This window comes from Bos taurus, chromosome 18, assembly GCF_002263795.3.
Source record: "Bos taurus isolate L1 Dominette 01449 registration number 42190680 breed Hereford chromosome 18, ARS-UCD2.0, whole genome shotgun sequence".
Taxonomy (NCBI): Eukaryota; Metazoa; Chordata; class Mammalia; order Artiodactyla; family Bovidae; genus Bos; species Bos taurus.
Window position 1 is genome coordinate 34,265,426 of NC_037345.1, and position 22,327 is coordinate 34,287,752.

General features: G+C 45.0%; 2 protein-coding genes across 13 annotated transcripts in view; one reads left to right on the forward strand and one right to left on the reverse strand.

Moving 5' to 3' along the window:
• Positions 1-8,341, reverse strand: part of TK2 (thymidine kinase 2) — a 75,244-nt gene extending 66,903 nt beyond the window's left edge. For 7 of the 9 annotated variants that reach the window (XM_024978966.2, XM_015475812.3, XM_015475814.3 and 4 more), the window contains exons 1-2: positions 7,236-7,955; positions 1,982-2,056 (exon numbers count right to left, since the gene is read on the reverse strand). In XM_024978966.2, the coding sequence (XP_024834734.1) occupies positions 1,982-2,056; positions 7,236-7,511 (351 nt within the window). In that variant the 5' untranslated portion in view covers positions 7,512-7,955. Of the gene's footprint in view, positions 1-1,981; positions 2,057-7,235 lie in introns of all 9 variants that reach the window. The other 2 variants (XM_005218824.5, XM_015475808.3) reach the window with 2 other exon arrangements.
• The window catches only part of LOC112442293 (chemokine-like factor), a 34,121-nt gene continuing 20,066 nt past the window's right edge, over positions 8,273-22,327 (forward strand). The window contains exons 1-2 of one of the 4 annotated variants that reach the window (XM_024978973.2): positions 8,273-10,016; positions 21,024-21,182. In XM_024978973.2, the coding sequence (XP_024834741.1) occupies positions 9,939-10,016; positions 21,024-21,182 (237 nt within the window). In that variant the 5' untranslated portion in view covers positions 8,273-9,938. The remainder of the gene's footprint in view (positions 10,017-21,023; positions 21,183-22,327) is intronic. The other 3 variants (XM_059877442.1, XM_059877441.1, XM_059877443.1) reach the window with 3 other exon arrangements.

Below are 22,327 nucleotides of genomic sequence, written 5' to 3' on the forward strand. Positions count from 1 at the left end.
GACAGAGTCAAGACCTGGGCACCCAGGCTGGGCTAAAATAGTGGAGCAACCCTCCCTGCAAGGTCAGAGCTCCATCTAGACATGGCTCCTGGTGTGACTTCCAGAAAGGATCTAAGACCCACCCTGTCCACCCTGTATACAAGTATACACACGTATCCCCTCCTCTGCTGCCATGGGGGCTCCTTGGGGGCAAGGGGAGTTCTCCCAATCACCCCTCCTGTTTTCCATCCTGTCCCTTACTGCCCACCACAGAGGGCAGGCAGGGAGGTGAGAGAAGCCAGGAGGGAGGCTGCTTCATGCAGCTTGAGCCCAGCTTCTGGTTCGGGGGCTCTGCCGTGACCCTGGCAGTGAGCTCTGCCTCCATTTCCTCCCTCTGATCTCTGCACTGGACACACCGATGGGCAAAGGATCATGTTTCTTTTAGTAGCTTCCCTAAACTGTGCAGGTGAGTTCTGGAAAGGATTTAAACGGTGTTCTTGGAGCCAAGACTTTAGAATATACGGGGATATTTGAGGATCTTCAAGTGCATGTGAGCAGGTGCCACAGGTCACAAGAGAGCAAAGGAAAGCAACGCATGGGACCCTTGAGGAGGAGCCCCCGCCTTCCCCCTTTGTGCCTTCGCTCATGCTGCTGTTCTGCCCAGTATGCCGCCTCAACTTATTTCACCCCAACTTTCATTACGTGGAAAGCTCATGCATACCCTTCAAAAGCCAGCTTATATCCCTTCCTCTGTGAATCATTCCCAGCCCCCTCCCAACCTTCCTCTCCTTCTTCTGGGTCTTCATTCCATTCCTATCCTGTGAGGAGCAAATGCTGTACCACTCAGGCTCACCAGAGGCTGAGACAGAGGCAGCCTTGACTTGCACCCCATCTGTGGGACAGTCATTCAACACACACTGAGCATCTCCTGTGTCAAGTACCACACTAGGTACCAAGGATACAGCAAGAGCAAAACACCCCAGCCCTGCCTTCACGCAACTTTAAACCAGCTAGGGAAGCAAACATTAATCAGATCATCACAGAAAGTTAGCACATATTTTCAAACCCTGAGAAGTAGTATAACATAAGGATACAGAGGGGCCAGAAGAACCTACACCAGGGAGGGTAACCTAGCTGGGGAGGTCAGAGAGCAGAGCTGAGATCTGAAGGGTGGTTTTCTTAAAGCCAAAACATTTTTGTATTCTGTGGAGCCAAACGAGGGCACAGGCCCTGGAGCAGACAGCCTGGGCTGGGACACAGCACCACAGGCACTAGCCGGGCGACTCTGGCCGAGCCATGTGACCTCACTGAGCCTGTTTCCTTCTTTGCAAATGAAGCGATAGTAGGACCTGCATCACAGGGACTACTCTTGGAAGGACGAAATCAATTAGATGATAATGAAGCCTCAACACAGTGCCTGGCATAGAGTACCATCCTCATTAGCTGTTAACCCTCACTGCTGATGGTGGTGGTGTTCATTGGCTCCAAGGTCTTCAGTGAGAATAAAAGTGCTTCTAAAGCCAGGGTGCAGGGGGCAGGAATTTCCCTGGTCCAGTGGTTAAGACTCTGCACTTCCACTACAGAGGCAGGGGTTCGATCCCTGGTCAGGGAATTAAGTTGCCACATGCCACTCGGCTGGGCTGAAAAAAAAATAGAGTGCCAGTGAGAGTTACATTGCTCAGGACAGGTGTGTCAGGAGCCCCCCAGAGCCCCACCTCCCTGGGTCTGAGGATTCATGAGGAGGACTCATAGGATCCAGCATATAGTCATACTCACAGCTAACTACAGTGGGAGGTTACAAAGTATAATCAGCCAAGGAAAAAGGTGTATGGAGCAAAGTCTGAGGAAACCAGGCCCAAGCTTCCAAGGGGCCCCTCCCTCCTCTCACACGGGATATTCTCAATTCCCCCAGCAGCATTTCTGCTGGGTAGGGCTGGTTTGCACCCCTTATGAATCCACCAGGCTTTTGCAGTTCGCTTCAAACCTAGTATGGAAGCCGTACCTCGATGTCTGTTGAGTTGGAGAAGAACTCCAGGCATGTTGTCTTCCCACTGGCAATGTTGCCCTCCACACAGACCTAGCAAAAGACAAATGCATGTTAGGACCAGAAAGTGAGTGCCTGGGGGAGTATCAGGACAAGTTTCTAGGGAAGCGCTCAGGTGAACAGCATAACTTGTTCAGTCCAAGACCCCAGTGTGTACACAAAACCTCCACAGGAAACCCCAAGGTCCAGTTATTAGCAATTAACAACTCAATTCTTCCCACTACTGGCAGGCTCCAGACCCACCAGGCCACCACCCTCCAGGACAGATGCTCCCTTACGTCAACCCACAGACCCCACAACTTGTCCTCGGCCACCCTAGCTCTGCCCTTCCCTAGCTCAATCCCTCAGACTCTTAGATTTTAGGCCAAATGGGATATTACTCAGCCATTAAAAAAAGAATGAAACTGGGTCATTTGTAGTGCTATGGATGGACCTAGAGTCTAACATACACATTAAGTAAGTCAGAAAGAGAAAAACAAATGTCATATGTTAATGCATATGTATGGAATCTAGAAAGATGACGCAGATGGGTCTGTTTGCAGGGCGGGAACAGAAATGCATACGTACAGAACAAACGTGTGGACACAGGATGGGGCAGGTATGGGTGAGATGAACTGAGAGAGTGGTACTGACATATAACCTACAGTCTGTAAAACAGATAGCTAGTAGGAAGCTGCTGCATAGCACAGGGAGCTCAGCCTGATGCTCCGTGACGACCTAGAGGGGTGGGATTGGGGGTCTTGCATCTGCTCCCTGAAGCCTTTCCATGGGCCAGGCACTGTGGACTCAGGAGCCAGTCCCAGCTCCCACTGAGCTCATAGGTGTGAGGATGGGGAGGAAAGTAAAAGGGAATTACAAGAAAAGATGCTCACAGTGCCATGGGAGCACAAGGCCAGCCAGCACTGCTCTGGAGAATGTGCCAAAGTTTACCTCCCGCTTCCTCTGCTGTTAGGCCTTCATTCCAACTTCCCATGATTGTAACTGACGCTGTGATGTGCCATCTATCCTTATTTTTTATTGGGGGGGCGGGGGGATGTTGCACAGCTTGTGGGATGTTACCTCCCTGACCAGGGATTAAACCTGTGCCTCCTGCATGGGTTGGAAGCACAGAGTTTTAACCACTGGACCACCAGGGGATTCCCTATCCTTATTTTTAAATAATAACATTTCATCTTTTCTGAAAACAGATTTTAAGCATTCTCACAATAAGAAATACAGGGAACTGACAAAAAAAAAAAAAAAATCACTCCTAATTCCAGAGATAACCATTATTTAAATGTTTAATCAGAATCAAACTTTTCAGAGGCAAACAAGTTTGAGCCCCAAAGCCCCCACCGGAAGAATCAAAATGTATATTATCCTATTAAAGACCCTGAGAAATCTGCCATAAGAAAGGAACTTGCTCAAATGTCCAACCAAGTGGGATCCATGCACTTGAGGGAGCAATATCACCATTCAGCAATAAACAGAAATGAAGTGCTGACAAACGCAATAACGTGGATGCACCTCAAAACATACGAAAAATGAAAGCAGCTAGTCACGAGACCAAATGCTGTACGATTCCATTTCATAGAAAATGTCCTGAAAAAGCAAATCCTCAGAGACAGGAAGCAGAGTAGTGGTTGCCTGGCTCTGGGGGAGTGACTGTAAATGGGCAACAGGTTTCTTTTCTGAGTGATGGAAATGTTCTAAAATTAGATTGTGATGCTGCACAACTCCATCAATTTACTAAGAAATCATTAAGCTGTAAACTTAAAACAAGTCAATTTGGGGGTATGTACATAACTTAATAAAGCCATTCTTTAAAAAAAAAAAAAGGAACACAGTTTAATTTTAATCTAACAGTCAAAAAATTAAGACTTTTCACTCTCACCCCTCAAATTCTCTCTCCCTCTCCCTCATACATACCCACTGTTACGACTTCCCAACTTTCCTTTAACCAGACTAACAATTTCTTTCCTTCTTTACCCCCAGACAGTTCACATATTATTTCATTTGGATCATACTTTATATATTTTTATCCTCTTCTTTTTTATCTCTTACAAAGTAAGTACTTTCCTAGGTCGTTAAGTATTTTCAAAAATGTGATTCTGGATGGCTGAATAATATTTCATCACATAAGATATACCATGAATTATTGAAATCCCTACTGTTGAATGTTACATTCTCTCCAGTTGCTTTTATTATAAAATTGTGTTGTGATATTTTTGATACGATAAACTGTGCTGTAGTGATCCTTCTTGTACATAAATCCTTGTCACTGGCTCCAATTATTTCCCTTCAATAGACTTTTAGGAGCATAATCAATGCATCCAAGGATACGTGAGTTTTTATGACTGTTGATGATGATGCCAAATTACCCTCTAAAATGCTGTCCCAATTCACACCCTTTTTTTCTAAATGAAAAAGATGGATGGAAGAGCATGTGCCTTTTACCATACTGTGCCAATACTGGGCATATCCCCTCCTCAATCTTCATTCATTATGAATAATAATGTCTGTCACCAGGCAGTGTTAGCCCCTGTGGGTTCTGTACTTTGCCAACACTGTCACAGTGATCCCTGAAACAGTCACAGCTAAGAATTATTTGCATAGATGGGGAAACTCAGGCTCTGAGAGGTTAAGGACTTGTCTACCTCTACTAAAGAGCATAACTGGGGTTTGAACCACATTGTCTGATCCACGCTTTCCTTACTCCATTTCCAAAAGCATTTTTTTTCTGTTAGGGAGGTGGAGCACTTTCTTCTGTTTATTAGCTATTAACAAATTCCCTCAGGAAAAGTCCGTTCATATTTTGTTCACTTGAAAACGTTAGTCACTTCTTTTTAACTCAATTTTGGAATTTATTTTGCAATTCTGGGCAGTGACTCACTCCCCAGCTGTAGCTCAGCCCAGATGTTCCCTGTCTAGTTCAATCCCATTGGAGAAGGCAATGGCACCCCACTCCAGTACTCTTGCCTGGAAAATAACATGGGTGGAGGAGCCTGGTAGGCTGTAGTCCATGGGGTCGCTAAGAGTTGGACACAACTGAGCAACTTCACTTTCACTTTTCACTTTCATGCGTTGGAGAAGGAAATGGCAACCCACTCCAGTGTTCTTACCTGGAGAATCCCAGGGACAGAGGAGCCTAGTGGGCTGCTGTCTATGGGATCGCACAGAGTCGGACATGACTGAAATGACTTAGCAGCAGCAGCAGCAGCAGCAGTTCAATCCCATGGGATGTCCCATGGGCACCTGAATTCATCACTCCCCCAATACCCATTTACAGCTTCTGTTTCCATTCCTGTCTTCAGGAAAGGCTACACCATCTACCCAGACATTCAGGGCCTTCTTACCTCACCCATCAACTCATAACACCTCTCCAACCCTTCTTGTGGGAGCAGCCTTCCTGCTGGCCTTTCTGCCTCCAGTCCAGCCCAGCCAGGCCCCCTATTCCCTATCTATGGTCCACCACCTCTTCCTGAGAGGTAAACCAGATCACATCCAGTAAAGTCTTTCAGTGGCTGCGGGTGCTGGGATCTGCCTCCAGGCCCTGTGCCGGACCAAAGGCTCTCCCCAGCCACCTCTCTGGGACGACCACAAGCCTCAGGCTCTCATCCCTCTGTGACTCGTCCCTGCAGTTCTCGCTGCTCCAACACTCCAGCCTTGCCTTGTCCTCCTTCTCCCAGGAGGCCTCGAAACTCCCCAAGGCTACCCTCAGTCATCCTCGGGAAGCTCTGCCCCTACTCCCTTCGGCTCTAGATCCACCATTGTCCTGTTCACACTGTCTCCCCCATCAGACCAAAGGCTCACCAACAACACAGGCTGCTGGAGTCCCAGGTCCACACGGGAACTCAGAGGATTTGTATAATTAAGAGCCTCTCTGGACCAGACTGCAAGCTCCACACCACTTCCTATGGACCACCTACTGTGTGTCTGGGGGATATCAGACCACACCCAGAAAGCACCAAGGATAGGCCTGGCTCACAAAAATGCTAGCTCAATAATTAATAGCATCAATACCCACCTGGCTCGACTTACCAACCCCTCCCCCAGCTGTGGTGCCTGTCGCCATACCCTACCGCATGTTTAGTTTCAACAAACTTCCATAAATCTCAAGCATTTTCATCACCAGCCCTCTCCATGTGACTGCTCTCCGTCCCAGGCCCTCTCCATCACCTCAAATACCCCCAGGGGGCCTGCCCACACCTTCCACCCTCTACAGACCCCAGCCAAGGTACTCCTGCCCACACCCACCAAGTAACTCCCTCTCCATCCATTATCTACCAATCTGCAGCTCCCTGAGCCTCTGGGCCAATGGTGACCAAAATACTGCTCCACCACAACCAGCTAAAGGTTTAAACACCATGGGCATGTCCAGTTTGACCCTCCTTTGACCTTCAACCTCATACCAGGCACAATCCCACCCCAGAGCTGGCACCTCGAAGTCACTGCACTGGCGGAACCCATGTCTGTGGACCCCCATGAATTCTTCGTCTCCTCCCACTCACCTACCCTTCTCAGCATCAGTGGTCTGGGGGCAGCAGTCAGAAGACCTGCCTTCACGGTCAGGTTGTCAGCTGCTAGCAGTCAAACTAACCTTCCACTTTACAAATCCTTTTGTAATCATTCATCTATTCAAGTTAATAGTCCAAATTCACCCAGAGGCTATGAATACAGGTATTCTCCTACCTGTGCGGATTCTTAGCAAAGACACACCAGAAACTGTTAACAGAGGTGGTCTCTGGGGAGGGAGCCTGGGGCCCAGGAGTGGACAGCTCTTTATCCCTGGAGATGCCCTTGTATTTGCTGTTTGGTTTTTTTTAATGTGCACATATTCCTTCACGCTTCTCCTCAAAATATGTATTTTGTGTGTGTGTGTGTGTACTACTACTACTACTACTACTACTAAGTCACTTAAGTCGTGTCCGACTCTGTGTGACCCCATAGACGGCAGCCCACCAGGCTCCCCCGTCCCTGGGATTCTCCAGGCAAGAACACTGGAGTGGGTTGCCATTTCCTTCTCCAATGCAGGAAAGTGAAAACTCAAAGTGAAGTCGCTCAGTCGTGTCGGACCCTCAGCGACTCCATGGACTGCAGCCTTCCAGGCTCCTCCGTCTGTGGGATTTTCCAGGCAAGAGAACTGGAGTGGGGTGCCATTGACTTCTCCGGTGTGTGTACTACACATATATAATCCTACACTGGAGAGAGCGCACGTTAGAGAGAGACTTACCACTGATTTTTTCTCTTTTTCATTTTCTCTATCTTTATCTAGAAAAGAAAGGAAACCAATTTTTAAACGCGATTTTAAATAGCTCACTCTTCGGTCATTGTTATGCTTGCTCCCTGGCCTAGAAATGTTTTCCAGTAACACCTGGGACACTCCCTCAGTGGAGGGAGGCAGACTGGTGTCTATGCCTTGAAACCAAAACTGCCGCCCGGATGCTGTTGGCATGTCTAGGCCACCAATGTGCTCAGCTTTGTTCACCGAGTATATTATGCTTTCCATTTTCTACACATTTTATATTTATGACCCTCACTGATGGGTGTCCAGCCAGTTAAAACGCAGAGTGGCCTCCACTCGAAGCTCCCGGGTAGGAGAGGTCGGTGGTATGGACTTCGGCACAGGACTCAAGTTTCTCCTGCAGGCCCTGGGGCTGACATCGCGACCCACCCAGCCCACGGCGGGTTCTGAGGTGCCACTGAACTCCAGAACTTGGCTACAACGGGGGCTCTCATTTCTGAAGGGCAGGGTCTCCAGTCCCAATGGAAAAGGGAGGGCATTGAACCTAACCGACTCCCCCATCCCCCGCTTGCTGGCACCTCCCCCAAGGCCAAAAGAATGGACCCAGGAATGGCACCGGAAACCCTCGGGGAGGAGGTTCTTTCCACTCTTTAGAGGGTTCCGCAGCTCCGAACAGGAGACGGGCCCAGGGCCCCAAAGCGCCACCCGCTACTGCCGGCCAGGGTCCGGGGCACCTACCACCGACCGCCCCGCCCCTTCCCCAGGCCGCCCAAGGAACTCCCGGGGCCCGGAAGGAGGGGTTTCGGGTTCACGCCGGTTCCGCGAGCCAAGGGCGGGGAGTGGGGCTGATAGCCGCATCCGGGATGCCTGCAAGGGAAACTGAGCGACGCGTTACCCCGAGGCCACGCCCAACGCTGCGCCCCTTGCGACCCTGGGCAGGAAGCGGGGCTCCCGGGCCCATCGCGGCGCAGCACCCGGAAAGCCCAGCTCCGCAGCGGCCGCAGCAGCAGAGCCCGGCTGCCGGATGCCACAGGCCCAGCCATTCTTCCTGCGCGGGCCTGCGCGAGCGCAGCCGGGAGACAGGGCCCGCTCCGCGCGCAGCCCGAAGCCCTAGCCTGCCCCGCCGCGCCCCGCCCCGTCGACTCTTAAAGAGACCTCATCTCATTTCACCCTCCTGGCAGCCTGGAAATCTCCCCGCCAAACAGAGGCTGGCAGAATGAACCCATGATTTGGCAAGATTCGGGGCTTGGGTGGCCAATAACACCAGCGACTGGTTTGTTAATTAACTATTGAAAGTAGAAGTCGCTCAGTCGTGTCCTACTCTTTGCCACCCATGGACTACACATGAAATTCTCCAGGCCAGAATAATGAGTGGGTAGCTTTTCCCTTCTTAGGGGATCTTACCAACCCAGGAATCGAACCCAGGTCTCCCGTATTGCAGGCGGATTCTTAACAGCTGAGCCACAAGGGAATCCCTAATTAACTGTTGGAGGTTGCTTAACTGAGCATCTGTTGTATCCAGGAACCAGTGACAACTCACACGCTGTTATTTATTCTTCCCAACAAGCCTATAGGTGGGTGCTGTCACTCCCATTCTCCCAGCCGAGCTGATCCTTGGAAACAGGTAACTTTTAAAAAGTAAACCGAAGCATTCATTAAGGGGTGGAGCTGAAATTCAAGCCCATCTATCTTGCTTCACAGCCAGCGCTGTTTTCTCTGAACTTTGACATTTCCAGGATCCGGACTGTAATATGCTAGATCCTTCTGGAAGCTATTAAAAAACTAGACAACAGGACCCAAAGGACTCGCTTATGCTAAGCCCCACTCACCAACCAAGACTTAATTATAGTTTTGGCTCTCCAGTCAATCAGGCATCATCTGATCAGCACTAGTTAAATCTGCGGTCCCCATCCTTTTTTGGCACCTGGGACCGGTTTTGTTGAAGACCTCCCCCCCACCCCGCCCCGGGGGAGGAAGGGAAGGAGACGGTTTCAGGATAATTGAAGTGCGTTACACTTATTTTTTACTTTATTTGTATTATTGTAATATTGTGCACTTTATTTGTATTATTATGACATCTGCCTCACCTCAGATTAAACCATCAGGCATTAGATCCCAGAGGCTGGGAACCTCTGAGTTAGGTAACCTAATAAACCACCTGCCATCCCCTAGGAAAGTAATCTTGCAATAACCAATTTCCTTGTTGCCGCTCCCTTCTGCCTTTAAGTCTTTGATTTTATACACCTCTTCAGAGCGCCTTTCTGTTAGACTGGATCGCCGCCCTATTTGAATCATTTTTGTTGTTGTTCAAATAAAATCTTAAAAATTTTAATATGGCTGTTTATCTTTTATCAAACGTACAATCAATATGTGGTCGTCTGGACAGACAAGTAGGGAGTGGAGAGAAGTTGGCCTTCGTAGCTCCCCTGTAGGTTAGCGGAAACGCAGAGTGCGAACTGAACCCGGCTTTCCGGCTTTCCGCAGAACGGGAGCCTGTGGCAGGGAGTGGGGGACCTGGCGTGCACCCAAGTGTCGCTGCAGTAACTTGTGCATGCACGCGCCAGGGCGGGAAGCCTAGAAGCGCTGCACGTGGCCGGGGTGGCCGTTGCAGACTTGGCGCAGGGCCTGGCAGAGAGGTGCGCTGAATAGGGGGACCCGCGGGAAAGTGCTGCTGCTGGGTCTGCAGGGGCAATGCAGACCCTGAAACCGAAACCAAAGGCTCGCCCCTTCTGCTTAAGCGTGAAAGGCCACGTGAAGCTGCTGCGATTGGTGAGGGCTGGGCCGGAGGACTGGGGGGCGAAGTCCCAGCTCATTCCCCTGCTGGGAGATAAAGCTGCCGAGTATGAAGCTTCTGCTCCCTTCTCTCCTCTCTCGACTTTGTTTCTATCAAGGCCTTCTTAAAGGGAAGGCATTTCGCCTTACACCCTGGGGGCGAAAGTGAAAGTCGCTCAGTTGTGTCCTGCTCTTTGCGACTCTATGGGCGGCATAGTCCATGGAATTCTCCAGGTCAGAATACTGGAGTGGGTAGCCTTTCCCTTCTCCAGGGGATCTTTCCGACCCAGGGATCGAACCCAGGTCTCCCACATTGCAGGCGGATTCTTTACCAGCTGAACCACAAGGGAACGGTAGAAGGAGAGAAATAGGACAACTGTCGTCTTCATCAGGGACTTTCTGTACCCAGTAGTAGTAGCAAGGGTTAGTCGCTCAGTCCTGTCCCACTCTTTGAGACCCCATGAACTGTAGCCCACCAGGCTCCTCGGCCCATGGGATTCTCTAGGCAAGCATACCGGAAGTGGGTTGCCATGCCCTTCTCCAGAGAATCTTTCCTGGTAGCTCAGACGGAAAAGGATCTGCCTGCAATGCAGAAGACCCGGGCTCGATCCCTGGGTCGGGAAGATCCCCTAGAGAAGGGCAAGACTACCCACTCCAGTATGCTTGCCTGGAGAATCCCATGGACAGAGGACTGTGGCAGGCTACAATCCATGGGGTCTCAAAGAGTTAAATACAACTAAGCGACTGACACTTCACAGACCCACTCATAAAGCAAGCTCTGCACACCTGCATGAATGGCCTACACTTGGACCCCCAAACCAGTTACCCAGGTTACCATGTGAGGCTGCTGCAGTTGTACCATTCAGACGCCAATGAGATTAAAACCAAAAACAAAAAAATGCACTGAGGTGTTTCGGAGAATGCTGTGTTTACTTACTATAACTCACAAGTTTTTTGTTTTTGTTTTTCCCAAGCTTTATTGAGACATTTCATATATGATAAAACTTACTGATTTAAAGGGTACAACTAAATGTTTTTAGTACACTAATAGGTGTGTAGTGATATCTCACTGTGCTTTTTAATCAATTTATTTTTTAATTGAAGGATAATTGCTTTACAGAATTTTGTTGTTTTCTGTCAAACCTCAACATGAATCAGTCATCAGTTCAGTTCAGTTTAGTTCAATCGCTCAGTCGTGTCCGACTCTGCGACCCCATGAATTGCAGCACGCCAGGCCTCCCTGTCCATCACCAACTCCCAGAGTTCACTCAAACTCATGACTCATGTTCATCGAGTCGGTGATGCCCTCCAGCCATCTCATCTTCTGTCATCCCCTTCTCCTCCTGCCGCCAATCCCTCCCAGCATCAGGGTCTTTTCCAATGAGTCAACTCTTCGCATGAGGTGGCCAAAGTATTGGAGTTTCAGCTTTAGCATTGGTCCTTCCAATGAACACCCAGGACTGATCTCCTTTAGAATGGACTGGTTAGATCTCCTTGCAGTCCAAGGGACTCTCAAGAGTATTCTCCAACACCACAGTTCAAAAGCATCAATTCTTCCGCTCTCAGCTTTCTTCACAGTCCAACTCTCACATCCATACACGACCACTGGAAAAACCATAGCCTTGACTAGATGGACCTTTGTTGGCAAAGTAATATCTCTGCTTTTGAATATGCTGTCTAGGTTGGTCATAACTTTCCTTCCAGGGAGTAAGCATCTTTTAATTTCATGGCTGCAGTCACCATCTGCAGTGATTTTGGAGCCCCAAAAAATAAAGTCTGACACTGTTTCCACTGTTTCCCCATCTATTTCCCATGAAGTGATGGGACTAGATGCCATGATCTTCGTTTTCTGAATGTTGAGCTTTAAGCCAACTTTTTCACTCTTTCACTTTCATCAAGAGGCTTTTTAGTTCCTCTTCACTTTCTGCCTGTATACATACATCCTTCCTCCCTTTTGAACCTCCCTCTCATCTCCATCCCCATCTCACCCCTCTAAAACGGATACAGAGCCCCTGTTTGAGTTTCCTGAGCCATACAGCAAATTCCCATTGGCTATGTACTTTACATATGATAATGTAAGTTTCCATGCTACTCTTTCCATACATCTCACCCTCTCCTCCCCTCTCCCCATGTCCATAAGTCTATTCTCTATGTCTGTTTCTCCACTGCTGCCCTGTAAATAAATTCTTCAGTACCATTTTTCTAGATTCTGTATATATGTGTCAGAATACGATATTTCCTTTCTCTTTCTGACTTACCTCTGTATAATAGGCTCTGGATTCATCCACCTCATTAGAACTGACTCAAATGTGTTCCTTTTTATGGTTGAGTAATATTCCATTGGCATATGTACCACAACTTCTTTATCCATTCATCTGTCGATAGACATCTAGGTTGCTTCCATGTTCTAGCTATTGTAAATAGTGCTGCAATGAACAATGGGATACATGTGTCTTTTTCAATTTTGGTTTCCTCAGGATATATGCCTAGGATTGGGGTTGCTGGGTCATATGGTGGTTTTATTCCTAGTTTTTTAAGGAATCTCCATACCATCTTCCATAGTGGCTGTATCAATTTAAATTCCCACCAACAGTGCAAAAGTGTTCCCTTTCTCCACACCCTCTCCAGAATTTATTGTTTGTAGATTTTTTTATGATGGCAGTTCTGACTGGTGTGAGGTGATATCTCATTGTAGTTTTGATTGGCATTTCTCTAATAATGCACAACAATGAGCATCTTTTCATGTGTTTGTTAGACAGCTGTATGTCTTCTTTGGAGAAATGTCTGTTTAGGTCTTTTCCCCACTTTTTGATTGGGTTGTTTTTCTGGTATTGAGTTGTATGAGCTGCTTGTATATTTTGGAAATTAATCCTTTGTCAGTTGTTTCATTTGCTATTATTTTCTCCCATTCTGAGGATTGTCTTTTCGCCTTTCTCATAGTTTTCTTTGCTGTATAAAAGCTTTTAAGTTTATTCAGGTCCCACTTGTTTGCTTTTGTTTTTATTTCCATTAACCTAGGAGGTGGGTCATAGAGGATCTTGCTTTGATTTATGTCATCGAGTGTTCTGCCTATGTTTTCCTCTAAGAGTTGTATAGTTTCTGGTCTTACATTTAGGACTTTAATCCATTTTGAGTTTATCTTTGTGTATGGTGTTAAGAAGTGTTCTAATTTCATTCTTTTACATGTAGCTGTCCAGTTTTCCCAGCAACATTTATTGAAGAGGCTGTCTTTGCCCCATTGTATATTCTTGCCTCTTTTGTCAAAAATAAGGTACTCATAGGTGCATGGGTTTATTTTTTGGCTTTCTATCTTGTTCCATTGGTCTATATTTCTGTTTTTGTGCCAGTACCATACTGTCTTGATGACTGTAGCTTTGTAGTATAATCTGAAGTTAGGAAGGTTGATTCCTCTAGCTCCATTCTTCTTTTTCAAGACTGCTTTGGCTATTTGGGGTCTTTTGTGTTTCCGTACGAATTGTGAAATTTTTTGTTCTAGATCTGTGAAAAATGCCATTGGTAATTTGATAGGGATCTCATTGAATCTGTAGATTGCATTTGGTAGTATAGTCATTTTCACAATATTGATTCCTCCTACCCAGGAACATGGAATATCTCTCCATCTGTTTGTGTCATCTTTGATTTCTTTCATCAGTGTCTTATAATTTTCTGTGCAGAGTTCTTTAATCTCCTTAAGTAAGTTTATTCCTAGATATTTTATTCTTTTTGTTGCAATGGTGAATGGGATTGATTCTTTCATTTCTTTTTCAGATTTTTCATTGTTACTATATAGAAATGCAAGTGATTTCTATGTATTGATTTTGTATCCTGCAACTTTGCTAAATTCACTGATTAGCTCTAGTAATTTTCTGACACTATCTTTAGGGTTTTCTATGTACAGTATCGTTCATCTGCAAATAGTGGGAGCTTTACTTCTTCTTTTCTGATCTGGATTCCTTTTATTTCTTTTTCTTCTCTGGTTGCTGTAGCTAGGACTTCCAGAACTATGTTGAATAATAGTGGTGAAAGTGGACACCCTTGTCTTGTTCCTGATCTTAGGGGGAATGCTTTCAGTTTTTCACCATTGAGTATAATGTTTGCTGTAGGCTTATCATATATGGCCTTTACTATGTTGAGGCAGGTTCCTTCTATGCCCATTTTTTGAAGAATTTTAATCATAAATGGGTGCTGAATTTTGTCAAAGGCTTTTTCTGCATCTATTGAGATTATCATGTGGTTTTTCTCTTTCAATTTGTTAATATGGTGTATCACATTGATTGATTTGCGTATATTGAAGAATCCTTACATTCCTGGAATAAACTCAACTTGATCATGGTGTATGAGCTTTCTGATGTGCTGCTGAATTCTGTTTGCTAAAATTTTGTTGAGGATTTTTGCGTCTGTGTTCATCAGTGATATTGGCCTGTAGTTTTCTTTTTTTGTGTTGTCTTTGTCTGGTTTTGGTATCAGAGTGATAGTGGCCTCATAGAATGAGTTTGGAAGTATTCCTTCCTCTGCAATTTTTTGAAAGAGTTTTAGAAGGATAGGCATTAGCGCTTCTCTAAATGTTTGATAGAATTCTCCTGTGAAGCCATCTGGACTGGGCTTTTGTTTTGGGGGAGATTTTTGATCACAGCTTCAATTTCATTGCTTGTAATTGGATTGTTCATAACTTCTATCTCTTCCTGGTTCAGTCTTGGAAGATTGAACTTTTCTAAGAATCTGTCCATTTCTTCCAGGTTATCCATTTTATTGCCATATAATTGTTCATAATAGTCTCTTATAATCCTTTGTATTTCTGCATTGCCTATTGTAACCTCTCCTTTTTCATTTCTAATTCTGTTGATTTGATTCTTCTCTCTTTTTTTCTTGATGGGTCTGCCAAAGGTTTGTCAATTTTGTTTATCTTCTCAAAGAACCAGCTTTTAGCTTTATTAATCTTTATCATTGTTTCTTTCATTTTTTTCATTTACTTCTGCTCTGATCTTTATGATTTCTTCCCTTCTAATAATTTTGAGGGTTTTTTGTTGTTCTTTTTCCAGTTGATTTAGGTGTAAAGTTAGGTTGCCTATTCAATGTTTTCCTTGTTTCTTGAGGTAGGATTGTATTGGTATAAACTTACCTCTTAGAACTGCTTTTACTGCATCCCATAGGCTTTGAGTTGTTGTATTTTCATTATCATTTGTTTCTAGCAGTTTTTTTATTTCCCTTTTGATTTCTTCAGTAACCTGTTGGTTATTTAGAAACGTTGTTTAATCTTCATGTGCTTGTGTTTTTTACAGTATAACTCACAAGTTTTGATCTGAGTGAGCTCAAGGCTGATAGAGCCCAGAGCAAGGACAGTGGAACTGGGCATTTCTGGGGTGTCAGACCTTCCAAGACATTGCAGCCAGTTATGGATAGAGGTTTGGGAGAGAATGGACTGTTATTTGGAGGATGGTGACCTGGCTAGTTAGAGAAGTGGAAATTATCATAGGAGAGTATGTTGAAGAATTTTAAGAAAAGGGGAAGGAAAAAAAATAATTCTTAAATTTTAAAGAGGTGACCTATAAGAAGAGGGGATAGAAAGTTAAAACTTACAAGGAAACAGCCCTGCTTAATAAGAGAAAGAGTTTTCTATTGGGAAAGTGCCAAAATAAGTGGCCACTTGGGAAGGCAGTACATTCCCAGACAGAAGAGGTACCAGGTGCAGGCAAGTACCTGGTGAGCCTGTTGTAATGGCAGCTCAAACTCCAGGTGAGTGGGCAGGACAAACTGCATGCACAGCCCTTCTGCACCAAAGTCTGTGATTCTGAAAAATATAACATACTGCAAGTCAGAAGGCCGAAGGGAGGTTTAGAAAACTACTCGAGTTCAAAGGGCTTCCCTGGTGGCTCAGAACCCCTCGAAAAGAATCTGCCTGCAGTGCAGGAGACCTGGGTTCGATCCCTGGGTAAGGAAGATCCCCTGGTAAAGGAAATGGCAACCTACTCCAGTATTCTTGCCTGGAGAATTCCACAGACAGAGGAACCTGGCTACAATCCACAGGGTTGAAAAGAGTCAGACATGACTGGGTGACTAACACACTTTCACTTCAAAGAACAGAGAAATTCCTTTGGGTTGGGAGTAAATAATCAGGAAAGAAGTGACTGGAAGTTCTGGGGTTCTGAAAGCTCTGGAACACTGGAGGAGAAACAGAATTTTGTGAGAAAGTTTTGATTTTTGACATACGAATTTCCTCCACAAACATTTTGAATATTTCCTGTCTTCTCAGCCCTGAGTTAGGACTTGAAACAACAGACATCCAAGACAAAAGTCCCTGACTCGTGGGGTCCTTCAGTTTAGACAGAGTCAGACACACAAGCAGATAGTTTTGGTTTGATAAGATGAAATTAGGGCACAGAATGAGGCATTTAATCAAGGAGGTATCAGGAAGCTTCCTAGGGGGACATGGGTAGGGTTTAAGGGACAGTCACCTGAGTAAAGGCTTGGAGGCAAAAAAAAAAAAAAGCATGATTTATAAGAATCCATAACAAGTTGAGTGCTGCCTTATTTTTTTCCATTCAACAATATTTATTGAAAGCCTGCCATGTGCGAGGCACTGTTTCTGGCTCTTGGGAAGTATCAGGGAACAAAGCAAAGATCCTTGTACTCATGGAGTTTATGTATTGGGGTGGGAGGGAGGGAAAAAAAGCAACAAACAGAAAAAATAAATAAATGGTGTACTATTCTAGAAGGGGGTAGGTGCTATGGAACAAGGGAAAACTAAAGCCAGGTAAGAGAGTGCAAGAGAAGGAAGTGTTGGAGAGGACGGTTGCAGGTTGCAAGACTAGAATGGTCAGATTAGGCCCTGTTGAGATGACTTCTGAGTGAAGCGTTAAGTGAGATGAGAGAGTTAACTATGAATACATTGGGTTAGCCAAAAAGATTGCTCATTTTTTTCCATAAGATGTTACAGAAAACCCCAAACAAATTTTTGGCCAACCCAAGATGAAGGAAGATGTGTTTTAGGCAAAGGAACGCCTAGTACAACGGCCCTACGGCAGGAATGTACCTGAAGTGTTCAAGGAGAAGCGAGAAAACCAGTGGAGTGGGGGTGGAGTGACATGGGGACAGTGGGAGATGAAGGTTTTGAATAAAGTTTTTTATGATCTGACTAACATTTTAAAAAGTGCACCAGCTGCTATGGTGACAGTAGACTGGGGGCTGGGGGTTTGGGGGACGGGAGGATTCCTGCAGAGGCAAGGGTAGAAAAAAAGATGATCAGTTAGAGCTATTGCAGTAATCTGGGCAAGAGATGACTGTGGCTCAGACCAGGCCTCTAGCAGACTAGGTTATAAGAAATGGTCACATTTGGGATATATGTTGAAAGTAGCCCCAACAAGATTTGCTGATGAACCAGGTGTGGTATGAAAAAGAGAGAGGAGTCCGAGATCCCACCAAAGTTTTTGGCCTAAGCAGCTGGAAGAATGGAACTGCCATCCACTGAAAGCCTGTGGTCTGTAAAGCAGATGTAGCCAGAAAAACAGAAGCTCAACTTTGGATTTCACTGTTAGAGATGTCTATTAGACATTCAAGTGGAAATACTGAATAGGCATTTGGATTGTAGGAGAGATTGGCACTGCAGAAATGTGTGCTAAGTCCCTTCAGTCATGTCCGACTCTGTGCAACCCTATGGACTGTAGCCCACCAGGCTCCTCCGTCCATGGGATTCTCCAGGCACGAATATTAGAGTGGGTAGCCGTGTTTTCCTCCATGGGATCTTCCCGACTCAGGGATCGAACCCAAATCTCCTGCAACTCCTGCATTGCAGGCATATTCTTTATCACTGAGCCACCAGGAAGCCACTGCAGAAATAGAGGTATTTAAAATCACAAGATTGATGAGATCATCAGGAGGTGATTGTACATAGAGTGGAGAAGAGGACCATGGATTGAGCCCTGGAACACTTTAACATTAAGAGGTTGGGGAGAGAAGGAAGAACCAGCAAAGAAGAATGAAAGTGAAAGTTGCTGAATCATGTCCGATTCTTTGTGACCCCATGGACTGTAGCCTGCCAGGCTCCTCTGTCCATAGAACTCTCCAGACCAGAATACTGGAGTGGGAAGCCATTCCCTTCCCAGGTGATTTTCCCAACCTGGGGATCAAACCCAGGTCTCCTGCATTGCAGGCAGATTCTTTACTATCTGAGCTACCAGAGAAAACCAAAGAAGAATGAGAGAGAGAGCAATTAGGGAAGTGAGAGGAACCAAGAGTACGGTGTCCTAGAAGCCAAATGAAGAAAATTCTCAAGAGAATGATCAACTGTGACAAATACTGATGACAGTTCAAATAAGATGAGGACTGAGAATTGAACACTGGAATTATCCTGTAGATAAATTGTTAACAGCTCTTTGCTAAAGTAGACAGGAGCTGAGTCATGGAAGATTTGGACCCCATGGTGAAGGGAGGCTCTATTCTGAAAACCATGGGGAGCCACGGAAGGGTTTTAAACAGGTGGAGCGTTGCACAGATCTTCATTTTAGAAATTTCACTGTAGTACCTTTGTCAGGTTAGTTCAAGGAAAAGATACTGAAGAGCAGTAATTGGAGTGACTAAGTGGATTCCCAAAATGTTTAGGCATTAAGTCAGCAGGACCTGATGACTGGTCTGTTGTGGGCAGTGAGTTGGAGCAGTGATCTTAGGTTTCCAGGGCAGGTGAAAAGATAGCTGGTCGCATCACCAATTAAGATAGTGAATACAGGAGCAAGGGACAAGGTGACATCAGTTTTGCCCACGGGGAACTGAAGATTCCTGTAGGTTATTCAGATGTTCTAAATGGCTGTTTATGTGTGAGATGTTGAAGATACACCTGGGATAGAGACTCAGATTTGTTGAGCGGGTTGTGGATAGAATCTAAACAAATGTCAGGATTTTAAAGTGATGCGTAAAAGGAAAGCCCACCAAGGCTGAATAGTTTCAGAGGAATAAGAACTCAAAGAGGTGACATGGGAGTCAAGGAGTAGAAAAGTAGGAAAAAGCCAATAGCAAGTAAGTCATGGGGGTCCAGTAACATAAGGATTGAAAAATGTTTGTTAAATTTAGTAATTTTGAAATCATTGATGATCTTGGCAAAAGCAGTCTACATAGAGAGATGAAATGTTTGAGATATTAGTGAAATGTTGAAAAATTAACTGAAAACGAAGGCCAGGAGACAGGAAAATTATAAGAGCTGTAAGTATGAATTGGGGGAGAACCCAGGGTGATTGAAATCATGGGAAATGTGCCCAATTCTGAGGTTACAGATGATGCGGACTGAAAAAGTGACCCTTGATTTCATAACCCATGAACTCAAGACCTTATTTGGTTCAGTAGAGTAAATGAAGTGATTTGAGATATGTTGCTGATAGTAATTATATTAATTATAAAGAACACATTATTTAGTAACTAGTTACATTTACTGTAAAAAAAACTGACCAATTTAGAAGTTTCAAAGTAAGCTACTTTTACACTAACAAAGTAACTGATAGAATTATAAATAAGTAGCCTACACAGATCCAAGGTTAAAAAGAGAATGTGGATGCTGACAGATTGATCATAAAAGTCTAGTCAGCAAAGACTCCTGCCAAAATCATTTTCCAAGTACACAGAGACTTCGGATAAAGCTGTATCTCCTGTAAGAACATCACAACATCAACAGACTCTCAGGGACTGACCAGCTTATTTTTTCCTTTAAGTCACTTATCATTTCTCTTTTCTATATCTTCGTTTGGAAATGAGGAAATTAGATTAATTATCTTGGGTTTTTTTCACTTACGTTTTTGTTCATTCTGATTGCATTATGTTTAGATAAGAGAAAATACGTTAAAAAGTGATGTATCAGATTTTTTTTTCCCTTTTCTTCTCCAAAGGGTTCTTCAGAGAATTGTTTTTCTCTGACACTTTGTTTTAAACTTTCCTTCCCAGTATTTTTCTTTAAAAAAAAATCATTTTTATTTTTGACTGTGCTGGGTGTTCGTCGCCACATGAGCTTTTCTCTAGTTTCGGCAAGCAGGGACTACTCTCTAGGTGCAGTGCACAGGCTTCTCACTGTGGCGGCTTCTCCTGTTGCAGGGCACGGGCTCTAGAGCTCGTGGGCTTCAGAAGTTATAGCACGTGGGCTCAGCAGCTGTGGCTCCCGGGCTCTAGAGCACAGGCTCAATAGTTGTGGTGCTCAGGCTTAGTTGCTCCGTAGCATGTGGGATCCTCCCAGACCAGGGATCAAACCTGTATCTTCTGCATTGGTAGATGGATTCTTCACCACTTAGCCACCAGAGAAGCACCCCCAGTGTTTTTCATAGCAACATTCTAAGTTTAAATTTGACGGTAGAGTCCAGATTTTTGTTACAAGTTAAGGAGTGATGAAGAGGATAAGGAATTATAACAGCCAGTACACAGGCTTTTTTTGAGAAGCATTATAGGGAGAAGTAGAAAAATGGGAATTTCTGTGGGGAGCAGATGAAAGGAAGGGGTGTGTATGTTTTAAGAGAAGATAACTTAGAGACTTCCCTGGCAGTCCAGTGGCTAAGGCTCCATGCTCCTAATGCAGGTGACCCGGTTTCATTCCCTGGGCAGGGAACTAGATCCCACATGCAGCGAGTAAGACTCAGCACAGCCAAATAAATAAATAAATATTGTTTAAAAAGAGAGAGAGAAGATAACTTAGATATGTTGATAAGATGATGAGGAAAGGAGCTAGGGCAGGAGGAGAGAGTGAAGGTGTGAGAGGGAAACCGAGCTACTTAGTGGGAAAAGATCAAGGGCATGGCTGTGGGAAGTGATGGCATTAGGCATACAAGTGGAGAAATTAATTAAACAAAACAGGAAGGGATACCTAGTTCTCTTAAAATGAGAAGAGAAGTCGACACCCGTACATTTCAGTCTGCCTCGTTTAGATGTGTGTGTGTATAAAGAAGAAACCCGTTTATTTTGACATTTTAGAATCGATCATTTTTACAGCTTAAACTTGTTCAATCATCACTGAAGAGGTCGTGTTTTTTTCCCCTCTAGGCACTAGCTGCGACATCTATGACCCTTTTCATCCTAGCACAAGCGCCAGAGCCGTACATTGTCGTCACTGGATTTGAAGTCGCTTCTACTTTCTTTTTCATACTTTTATATATACTCAGACTTGATCGATTAATTAGCTGTTTATTTTGGCCTTTACTTGTAAGTGTTCAGTTTCGTTGTTAACTACTTTTTCCTGCCATAGAGAGACATTTTAATAAACTCTGTTGTTTTTCGTAAACCTTTAAGGAATCTCTAACAGGCTTAGGAAGGAGGATCTCTATCCACTGCTAATGTGCTCTGGGGAGATCCTCAGCGAACCAGAGCAACCGCTGAGCATGGATTCTCCTCGGAGCTCCATCTATTGGTAGATAACGGCTGATGTTTCTGTTAGGGCAATTCACTTAGGGGTAGATCATCAAAATAAATTTAAATTTAAGATCATGGTCAAATAAAATCATAGCGCATTCTTAATCTTTACCTCCCTTTGAAGTTCATGTTGATATGACCTCAAAATTAGGGAACAGAGACGGAGCCAGATACACAAGTATCTACATCTTACATATCCCTGATCACTAAATGGAAAATCAAAATAATTTAGAGGCTGAATAAAGCACAATGTTATCTTACTTTAAAATGTCTGTCATTATTGATGATAAATAATTTTTAACTCATCTTGTAGAACCTTATTCAGTAGCATAGGGACTTTACCTGTCATACTCACAGCTTTAGGAACAGCTGCCCAGTGGAGTGCCCAAATGGTCCAGAAACTCTTGAAATAGGCAATTGAAGATATTAGCTAAGATTCTTGGCCTGTCAGCCTGGACCATAAGCTGGTTCTAGGAAAACCGGAGCAACTTCACACTCCTCTTTCAAGTCTTAGCCCCAGAATCTTGTGTCCTTAGGTCTCCTTTCTGAGACCCGTGCTGGCTTTCCACCCTTTGGCCAGACAGGTAGCTGCACTGGTCTCATCCTTTTGAGTTCCAGAGCACTCGTATCCAAGCTGATAACCCTGTATTAGAGGACTTGCCTGGTGGCTCAGCAGGTAAAGAATCCTCCTGCAATGCAGGTGACCCAAGAGCCTCGGCTTCAATCCCTGGGTCAGAGGAAGATCCCCTGGAGTAGGAAATGGCAACCCACTCCAGTATGCTTGCCTGGAAAACCCCATGGACAGAGGAGCCTGGTGGGCTATAGTCCATGGGGTCGCCGGGAACTGGACACTGAGCAACTAACACTTCACTTCAACCCGTATTAAGGAAGAGAGGACTTTAGAGCTATTCTCAAACCATAAACATGCCTTAAGGTGG